Source organism: Daucus carota, chromosome 1, assembly GCF_001625215.2.
Source record: "Daucus carota subsp. sativus chromosome 1, DH1 v3.0, whole genome shotgun sequence".
NCBI lineage: Eukaryota > Viridiplantae > Streptophyta > Magnoliopsida > Apiales > Apiaceae > Daucus > Daucus carota.
In genome coordinates, this window is record NC_030381.2 from 47036105 (window position 1) to 47046980 (window position 10876).

At 33.4% G+C, this 10876-nt stretch overlaps 1 protein-coding gene across 2 annotated transcripts; it reads left to right on the forward strand.

Annotated features, from left to right (window-relative positions):
- The first annotated feature begins 1363 nt into the window (after positions 1 to 1363).
- Positions 1364 to 7864, forward strand: LOC108205157 (UDP-N-acetylglucosamine diphosphorylase 1). 2 transcript variants are annotated; one of them, XM_017374974.2, is made up of 15 exons: positions 1364 to 1712; positions 1811 to 1865; positions 1949 to 2100; positions 3154 to 3193; positions 3799 to 3891; positions 3963 to 4075; positions 4175 to 4249; positions 4823 to 4862; positions 4992 to 5074; positions 5189 to 5266; positions 5906 to 6049; positions 6275 to 6342; positions 6947 to 7061; positions 7150 to 7306; positions 7562 to 7864. In XM_017374974.2, the coding sequence occupies exons 1-15, from the start codon at positions 1494 to 1496 to the stop codon at positions 7657 to 7659; spliced, it is 1530 nt and encodes a 509-aa protein (XP_017230463.2). In that variant the 5' UTR covers positions 1364 to 1493; the 3' UTR covers positions 7660 to 7864. The 2 variants fall into 2 exon arrangements, with proteins under 2 accessions (XP_017230463.2, XP_017230462.2); XM_017374973.2 differs by having other exon boundaries at positions 1396 to 1712; positions 4175 to 4323; positions 4819 to 4862.
- The last annotated feature ends 3012 nt before the right edge of the window (positions 7865 to 10876 follow it).

The window sequence follows — 10876 nt, forward strand, 5'->3', positions numbered from 1 at the left end:
TGATCAATATTTTATTGTTGAGAGTGAATGAAATTTTCACGAAATAGGGAACAGTGAATAGGCTAATAAGCGATTCAAAGGACAAAGGTGTCCTGTTTCAACTAACTCCGGGTGGGCTACGTGACTTGCAACGGCATATACTCCATTAGAGATTTAAAGTTTGTATATAACCTAGTGTAATCATTCTCAAAAAAAAAAAACCTAGTGTAATAATGATTGTATTTTTGCAATATAAAGTATGTGACTGCACTTTTTACCCTGAACTAATTAACATAGAATTATTTGTCCTAATAATTTGGATGGCTGACGTGGGTATAAGATGATAGTAACAATACTTATAAACTTGTTCGTGTTGACCGCTCCAAGTTTTCTGATGCTAGATTTTGTGTTTCAGAAAATCAAGATTTATCTTATCATTGACTAATAAAACATATAAATTTTGTAAATTTTATTTGATTATCTGATATAAATATTTTACATGAAATTCTACATTTTGTAAGTTATATTAAATAAAAATCCATAATACGAATTTTTAGTTTGGTACAAATTAAGTTTGTTGAGCTAATTAATTTAGATATTTTAATTTAATTGTGAATGAGTATATATTTGTCGATCAAACAACTTATAAAATAAGAAAGTTATCACTTATGAGATCTCATTTGTCAACGACGTAGAGTGACAAATGGTGCAAATAACAAGTAGATAGTCTATTCGAGCATCAGTCATTGTTGAGTGTGTTGTGTAGTGCTACTGCTACTGCTTTTAGTAGTTTGTCTCTGTTGCAAAATTCGTTCTTGCCTTTAAAACCACTTCTCGCTCTCGCTACACGTGAAAAGATTGGATGTCATGTTGTGTTAATCAGATACAACACTTCACCGTTCCACAATTTTAGTCACATTTTTTAGTTATTTTATATAATCTTATAATTCAATTGATTTACAAACTTAATATTAATAAAAATATATTTAATACTAACATTAACATTATAATAAATAATACTCTCTCTGTTTCAATTTACATGTCCACTTTCAAGAAATATTTTTGTTTCAAATTATTTGTCAACTTCAACCTTCGATGCAAAATCATATCTTCAAAGCCAATTCTATTCCACATATTTTTTATTTATATTTTCTAGATCAATCTCATTCCACATAATTTTTATCAGTAATTTTTTTTAAAGTGTAATATTGTCCTTGCACCAGATTGGCGGGCCCACGACCATCCCCAGAATTTGACGGTGAGCTTATTAATCACAGATCCACTGGTACTTCGATGTCACCACCTAAATACCAATCATACCCCTAACCTCCACCAAACCAGAACAAAATCCCCAATCCCGTTATTGTAATTTCACTTGCTAAACAGACTCCACTACACTCCAGCTATTATATTTGTCTCCCCTCTCATCAATTTCACTACCCCAACAGATTTAGAGCGAGAGAGAAATCTCTATAGAGATCTAGAGAGAGTACCTAACCAATCTCTGCAGCGAGATGAGAGAGATTGGTGCACAACAGGCGCAAATTGAAGGTAACAACAGCAACGGTAGCGGTAACGGTAACGGCGGTGATCAGTTCAACGACGGTGGCGGCATGGCGGGACCGCCACAGGGATTGATAGAGAGATTGAAGGATTATGGACAGGAGGATGCGTTTGCGCTGTGGGATGAGCTTTCGAGTGACGAGCGGGAGCTTCTCGTTAAGGATATTGAGGTTTTTCATTTTTGTTGCGTGATTATTAGGAAATTTTTTATGTATGTGTGTTTAGTTTACGGCTGAATTGATATTTTTTGTGTTTGTTGTGATTGTAGAATGTGGATCTTTCTAGGATTGATCGGATTATTCGTTGCTCGCTTCAGTCACATGGTATTTTTTTGTTTTGAATATATTAATTAATTTGTATGTGATCGTTTTGTATGGATGATGAATTGAGATGTTGGATAATGTAGCGCTACCGGCTGCGGCAATTGAGCCGGTGCCGGAGAGTAGTGTGTCAACTGTAGAGGATAGGAAGCTTGAAGATAGGGAAAGATGGTGGAAGATGGGAATGAAGGCGATTTCTGAGGGAAAACTAGCAGTTTTACTTCTCTCTGGTGGTCAGGTAGTTTCTTTTACTGCCTTTTGAGGCTTTTCAGTGTTTAGTTTATTGTTTGATTAGTAGATTGGTTTTTTTTTTTTTGCTGTGCACTTTTTGTGGATTAGTCGTAATTGCGTAATTATGAAATGGTGGGTGTGGATTTGATATGTTTGTTAGTGATTTGATTAAATTAGTTGCTTAAGTGTGTGTGAGAGTTTGGTAAAATTTGCTTTCTGGGTGTCGGCAATTTGCTAAGGATATGCTAACACAGAAAAGAAAGAGCAAAAAGGTATCTTTTTTTTATGCTTTAGTTATAGTGGGGTTTTACTTATAATATTAATGCAGTCAGTTAAAGTGTGAGAGATAATCATGTTCCTATTATTTAAAGTCATTTCTTTTGTTCTCTTTTACTCTTATCCAGTACATCTCACTTGTTTTAATAATCACATTTTCTGCAATCAATTGATGATGTACATACATTTTATTTTATCAAAAAAAGAGCTTACTTTCTTTTAGTTAGTAGTATTTTGCAATCATTAGCACAAAATATCAATTAATTGACCGACCATGTCCAAATTGAATTTGTGCAGTAATTTAAAATGTTCTTCAGAAGTTGGGAGTAACGTATATTATTACAAAGGAAGTAGAATAAGAAGAGTGATTTTTAATTGTCTAGCTCATATATGAAAACACGAGGCAGAAAAGAAGAATCAAGCTTGCTGGACTTGTAGGTTTGTATCTATTTATTTTGGCAAATAATTGTAGAGAAATATAACGAGGGAACATCTTTGGAGTGTGGTATCTAAAGTATTGATATGGTTAATATCATTAGAGTTGAAGATTATTTTTCAGAGTCCAGACCATTAACTATCTCAGAAAAATGATTTTAAGTTGTTGCTACTACACCTGCGATTGTTTGTTATATAGTTACTGATATTGGTATTTTGTTCAGTTTCAGCATTTTCTTTACAATTCCTCTTTTTTTGGGTTGTTTACATATTTCTTAACATATTAATTAGATTTCACTTGTATAAAAATTCCCTTGGACATATATTCTCACAGTTGATTTGACTGCAGGGAACTCGTCTCGGAAGTTCAGATCCAAAGGGATGTTTCAGTGAGTAACTATCATTTTGAACAATGACTTCATCATTTTTTTCTTGTTCATGGTTATTCTGCCACTCTTTCTCTGGCACATAAGGCTAAATAAACCAATATGTCAATGTGAAAAGCATTTGATATCCTTTAGATTTATATTAGCTAAGTTTCTTAGGAAGGGTCATATGTTTTTATATTTGTGTATGTCTCATAACTTTCATAGGCAAGGTTCATACATCTGAGAATCAATGGCCAAATTACTGGAATAATTTTTTTACTGTTCTGAAAATTTCCAGAAGTAGTTATGCAGTCAATAATGGTCGTCCTAAAAAATGGTTCCTTTGTCATGTTTCTATCATGTTTTTCATTCACATCTTGTACCATCCTATTATAGGTTTAGACATATACCGTAGAAAAATGATGTATATAGCGTAGGAAAATAGAATGTAGATATTATACCGTAGATGTATGCTGTTGAAAAATGATGTAAACTGACACTATTTGTGTGGAAGTACATATATATTAGCAGTACCTTTTCCGTTATCTGAATTATGAACTAGTATACTCTTTCCAGATCTCCCCTCTCTCATAAATTGTACATTTATAATCATGACTGGGTTTCAGATATTGGACTTCCATCTGGGAAATCACTTTTTCAACTTCAAGCTGAGAAAATCTTGCGTGTTCAAAGATTAGCAGCTCTATCTCAAAATGAGGGTGAGCATCATACTTGGGTTGGTCGGATAATAAATTCATTAGACATACTCTCATTTTACTTGTTCATGCAGGATCTACTGATATTGTGCCAATACATTGGTATATAATGACTAGCCCGTTTACTGATGATGCCACACGCAAGTTCTTTGAAAGTCATAAATATTTTGGTCTTGAATCTGATCAAGTAAGCTAAAGTTTTTTTTTGCACACTTCCAACTTTGACCCTTTTCTGAATGCTTGTTGCTTGTTTTTGAAATTTAATCATACTTACATTTTAATGCAGGTTACCTTCTTCCAGCAGGGGACAATACCCTGTGTTTCAAAAGATGGTAGATTTATAATGGAGACTCCTTGCAGAGTAGGACCTTTTTCCCTTTTTTTTCCCAGTAATCTATGTTTGCGCTTATTTGATGGCACAGTTGTAAACCCTTGGTAATTCTGCTTTTCTGTTGAGCGTGCTTTAAAAAATTAAGTAGTCTGCATCTTCTATCGCATTTTTTGCTTCCTCTCTAATATGTGTTCTTTTGGAGACTTACATCTACCATTATTAATTTATCCTACCTAACTAAGAGAGTAGTTTATAGTAGCGGCAACTAGATAAAATTTCTGGTAAGTTGTTGCCTAAACATTCATAAGTATGGATGTTGTAATTGGAGTGGATTTGAAAGTATATCACTGAACTTGGTAGTAGGATCATTCTTTTGTTGGTATTTTAGGTTTACACTTTTGTCTAATATATATACAATTATGGCATTATGAACTTTTGGTGTGTTTTGATTATATTGCTCTTTTTTTTTATGTTAATCGAAACTGCCTAGTTTCTTGTAAAAGTGTACTTGTATGTACTACTAGTAGCTTTTTCTTTTTATATATAAATTAGTGCACTATCTGTATATATGGTAGTAATGGAAATCTAAATTTCTAAAGCCAGGTAGCAAAGGCTCCAGACGGAAATGGAGGAGTCTATTCAGGTATAACCTAATTTGAGTTTAAGTCCTCTCTGAGGCATTTTGTTTATTATTGCTGATCACGTACATTGCCATTTTATCTTTTGGTTAAAGAATGCTAATTCAATATTGGACTGTATATCAACATTTCAGCTTTGAAATATTCAAGGTTACTAGATGATATGACAATGAGAGGGGTTAAATATTTAGACTGTTATGGAGTTGACAACGCTCTGGTAAATTTTCTTTCTGTAGTATTTTTCAAAAAAAGTTATTGTATGTGTAATCTCAATAGTTCCTTATAACTATACGGTGTATTCTTATTTCCAATTTTGTTCGTCTGCAAGCAGGTCCGTGTGGCTGACCCTACTTTCCTGGGTTATTTCATCGATAAAGGTGTAGCTACTGCAGCTAAAGTTGTCCGTAAGGTATTTTTTTTGTGCTTCTTCATATGTCATAGGAGTAAGTGAAATCTTAATTTTGTATATTATAAATTGCTTTCTAAAATATCCGAAATTATATGAGATATTTACTTCAGAGCAATCATTCCGATAAGCAGTTATTATAGTCTTTTCTCTTCCCTTGAAGGGTAGTGCTGAGCTTTGTAGGGTCGGATTAGAACATGCAGATACACTGTGAAAAAAACTTGTGGATATATTATGCATGGGGAAATACTAGCTACTACCCAAATCATCTGGACTAGTCAAAGAAGTCAGAGTTAACAAAAATTAAAACAAAAAAAAAGTCTGAGCGCAGCAGTTGTGCAAATTGTGCCAGCCCAGAGTCAGATGTGCTCCTGTTTAGTAAACTGATTAATAATAACTGCACAAAGTATTTTGGTGCGTGCTTATCTGTGATGGGAAAACTTACATGTCAGCGAAATGCCGAAATTTGGTGTAACAGTCTATCTTTATGATATTTGTAACTAGATTTAGTAGCAGTTAAAGATTTTATATATGATAGAATCATCTGTGGTTGACGTAGTTTAATATATTTTGTTTTGTTTGATGCAAATTTCTCTAATGTGTTGTACCGTGTTAAACCATCATAGAATAATCTGATTGCAGGCTTACCCTCAAGAAAAGGTTGGTGTGTTTGTAAGGCGAGGAAAAGGCGGACCTCTTGCTGTAGTTGAATATAGCGAGCTAGATTCATCTCTAGCTAGTGCAATAAATCAGGAAACTGGCAGGCTTCGTTTTTGTTGGAGTAATGTAATGTCTATTTCACCTTTATTACTTTACTCTGCCATCGTTTCATTTAAAATTTTTCCTTTGCTTTCCAAAGTTTGCATAATTTGTCTTAGAGTTGCTCGCAGAAGAAATCTCAAGCATCTTCCCTTTTACATAAGTGATAACTGTTGTATTACAATTTTTTTGCCTTTTGCAAGATACATCCACCTGCTTTAATCTTATAATTTTTTATTTTTCCTGCTCCAGGTTTGCCTACATATGTTTACCGTTGATTTTCTAAATCAAGTTGCAAATGGTCTTGAGAAGGACAGCATGTCAGTAAAGTTACTTTGTTTAGTTGTATATTTTCAGTTTTGTCTGAATTTGATGTTATTTATTATATGGTTCAGATGTATGACTTGATTACAACTAGGTTTGCCTTGAGAGGTCAAACAATATAGTCACTGCTACCATAGACATATGTTGCATGACTCATTCTTGACATCGTAAAAGTTAGGAATTTCTTCTCTTCTAAATATATCTGTCCCATCATGTTGTAAAGAACATGATTGCCTCGATTTAAAATTTTCCACCATTTACCTCCCCCGGTGCAATCATTGTAGAATAGTATTTGCATGCACATCCTTTACTATGAATTCTTTTATTTCTTTAAATCTTTGAAATCACTTCAAAATTTAACTGATAATAAAAAAAAGGAGCAGATTGAAAAGGAAGAATCTCTAAAGTAAACCATGTTGTACTTGGGCACTTCTACATTTCTCACCAGCTTGATTAACACATTTTTACCTTGTTGATTACATGAATTCTATGCACATAGTGTATCATTTGTTAAGTCCTCTCATCAGAGAGTTCTTTACTTCTTTTGTTACTCAAGTGTTATGAAGTCGCTATTGGTTAATGCCAATTGATGTAATGCAGTTACCATCTTGCCGAGAAGAAAATTCCATCAATCCATGGATATACAATGGGATACAAATTGGAACAATTTATATTTGATGCATTCCCTTATGCACCTTCCATGACACTTTTCGAGGTAATATATTTTCTAATAATATCTAGAATGTGCATTCTCCATTGGAGTTCGTTCTGGTTTATAAAGTGTGATATGAAAATTCACGAAGGTGTTGCGTGAAGAAGAATTTGCTCCAGTAAAAAATGCCAATGGTTCGAATTATGACACTCCAGATAGTGCTCGCTTGCTATGTCTCCGTCTTCACACTCGTTGGGTGGTTGCTGCTGGTGGCTTCTTAACACATTCAGTGCCTTTATATTCAACTGGTAACTTAAACCTGTTCTATATAATTTTCCTTATTTGACATGGATACACTGTTTCTTAGTACTTTTAACATCTGATAATATAGAACAAAAATTGTGAAGTAAGACTCTAATATTGGCCTATTGTTTTTGTTCTGCCAGACAATTCCTTAATTATGTCCTACCTGATAAATATGCACACATCTATGATCTATGTGTAGTTTCTAATATTCTTTTAGTGCTACCTTCTTAAAGCCGTATTTATCATTTTGAGCGCAGGTGTGGAGGTATCACCACTTTGTTCTTATGCTGGAGAAAACCTTGAAGCTATATGTCGTGGTAGAACATTTCACGCACCTTGTGAAATCTCATACTAATTAGCTTTGCCATATCAAGTTGTGAGTTTTTTTAATTACGAATTGGGGGGTGTTTTTTTTCCTTTTCAGGTATTCCTTTTCCCGTATATTTTACTATAGAATTTGTGTGAATGAGGTCTGTATTTACACGCTGATAGAAGTATTGCTCGTTTTGTTGTAAGGTTTTTGGTTGTATTCGAGCAATTTTTGAATCTTCGTTCTCATATTTCTCCTGTTGGTTAAGCTGGTCATTTAGATGGTAGTATAAAATATTTCTTTGCCTTGAATACTTTTTGGACGAGGAATATAAGGGGGGCATGAAATTTAATGAGGTTTCGGAGGTTTCTGTCTAGGCTGGCGTGTCCATAACCTTTTGTTTTTTTTATTTGAGGTTTTGAGTCCTACACTTTAGTTAGAAATATTATTTTTTAATTTTTTTCTGAATAAAAATATATAATCAAAATTTCAATTTACAAAACAAATCAATTGAAAATAATAACTTTTATCATCATATTTAAAGATGCGCTTGAAAAGTCAAAATATTAAATATAAAAAAAAAGGGAGTAGTAACAACTACAGGAGTCTAAAATGACTAAATGGGGCATACCCTGCTACCCAAGTCCGTACAAGCAGAGACAAATTATAACATGGCGATACAAATTATACTCCTACAACTGAAAGCAAACATAATTGTGTATTTGTATTTTATTAGTATCAGTATCACCACCAGCTCGCAATTCCGTCCCATAATCATGTTATTGTACTAATAAATTCTGTTGATGAACTAAAGAATTATAAAATTTTAATATTAGGCGGGCTTGATTTTTCTTTTTTGACAGATTTAAAAGTAAATGTCTAACTCGTTCATTTGTTTTTCAACCTAATTAGTTGAAGGTCTGGTATAGGATTTGTGGTTGTGAAATTAAAACCAGATTGATTTAAGTCCGAAATTATAAACATTTAAGGAATAGTATTTTATATTTTGAAGTATAAACGAGTTTTTTTGTAAATCTTTCAATAAATTTTAAGAGTTGAAAATATCTGGTTAACCGAGAAAGTATTTGGATATGTATTGTGTGGCTCCGCTCAAGTGATGTTGTAGATAGATCCATGGCCCTTGCCTGTGTATATACAACGCCGATGTAGATCTGATTGTTTTACATAAATAGAGCACCCCCGCTACATTTAAAATTACAAAAAGCTCCAAAATTATAAAGAAAAACACTCTCCAAGTCATGTGCACCTCTGTCTTTTTGTAATTAATTTAAAGTTCTCGTACGAGACCCACTACAGGCACGTGATGATCTTTTAGATTCTCGTCGCCTCTTTGACTTGTCTCTTTCTTCCCCTCCTCTTTACTTTTGTTATTATTTATTTTTAATTTAAGAAATCTGACTTTCAGTTTTGCAGAACATTTTATAGTAAGAAAGATATGATCGCAGTGATGGTTTAAAAATTATATTAATATGAAGCATTTTACAAAATAATTAAATTATTTGTAAGCGTTGATTTATTTTGGAAATCAAATCGTGAACAGTCACGTTTTATGATATTTACTTGTACCGTTAAAAATAATTTCTGCAACTCGGATATTTTTAAAAAAAATTCATGAATCTATTATATGTGATTTTAAGAGTATCAGTACCCTTAACTAAAAATCATTAATATATACTATACATAAAAATTATAGAGATTACTATAAAAAACTCAAACTCCAGTAGCACATTTACTTGTATATAAATATTATAAACCTCTTGATATTGGCCGACTGTATTTGTGGAACTTCTCTGCATTTATAAGAAATCTATAACAAGATTTCACTTATAAGTTATAACCAGTTTCTTCACAGACCATTTGCCAAAACCAGTGTGGATTTAGTGAACAAACCTAGGAGCCAGATCTAGACATTGAAGTGATAGGTCCCTGGATAAGTATCACAGCATATCAAGTTGCCACCAGGATCACAAATCACACGTAAAAAGAATGCAGAAGGCAGTAGCAGCAAAAGCATAAGCAGTCGTGCAAGTTGTGGTTTTCGGCGGTCTTTACATTCTCTATACTCTCCCCCATAATCATTATTCCTACGTATTACTCCTTCCGTCCCAATCAATTCTTTACGTTTGGTTTGGGCACGAAGGTTAAGAAATATGTATAAAATAGTGGAAAAAAGAATAAAAATGGGTGAAGGAGTTGGATCCATTGAATTTTAATGTATATAAGAGAAGTAGAGGAGTAAAAGTAATGTGAAAATGGAGTAAAAGTTGGGTAGTAGTGGCAGTGGCGGAACCAGAGGGGGGCTGAGCCCCCCCTAACCTCGAAAAAAACAGTGTATATTTTTTTTTCAGCCCCCGCTGTATTAGTGATGTCAATATAATTTCTTTTAGCCCCGCTGAATTTTAAATGTCATAGAGAAAGACTTATTGTGAAAAAAGAAAAGAGAAGGCACTTAGTCTAAAGAGAGTCTAATTAACAAATACATTCAAACAGATACACTAAGAGCAACTCCAACAAACTCCTTAACTTTTCTCTAAAAAAAATATAAGCAATCAACTTTTAACTATTTAAGAGGTAAAATTGCACAATATCTCCAACAATATTCCCTACATACGCTCTCTATCTATATCTATTATTAAAATAGGCATACCTACAAACTGTATCATGCATGCTGAGTACTTTGTGCATAAGAAAAATAATATAAAATATAGTTAAAAGGGAGAGTGTGCTCATTGTTGAGGAAGCAAATAGAGCTCCTAAATTTTTGAAGAGGTGCTAGGATCTTGTTGGAGTTCATTTCATCTCCATATTTCACTAAATAGGATGAGAGAGTTTTTCCCGCTATAATCAAGACTTATAAGCTTAATAATGAGAGATGCATGACTGAATGATAGTATGATGATATTTATTGAGAAAGCTATTTATGCAAGTATGGATGAAAAAATATTTCAGCCCCCCTAACTACTAGTCCTGGTTCCGCCACTGAGTGGTGGGACCCATTGACTATTTGGTAAGTTTTGAAATGCAAAGAATTTGATGAGACATTCAAAAAGGAAACTGTAAAGAATTTAGTGGGACGGAGGGAGTACGTTTTAAGAGTTCACCCCGCTCATCTGGGTTTCATAACTGTTGTATCAACATATTCTGTTCCGTTTTTAGTCCGGGTTACAAAATTGACTACTGTTACAAAGGAATCATGACAAGCTAAGCGGTTAATAGCAAAAGCTAAAGAGTACTCAACACA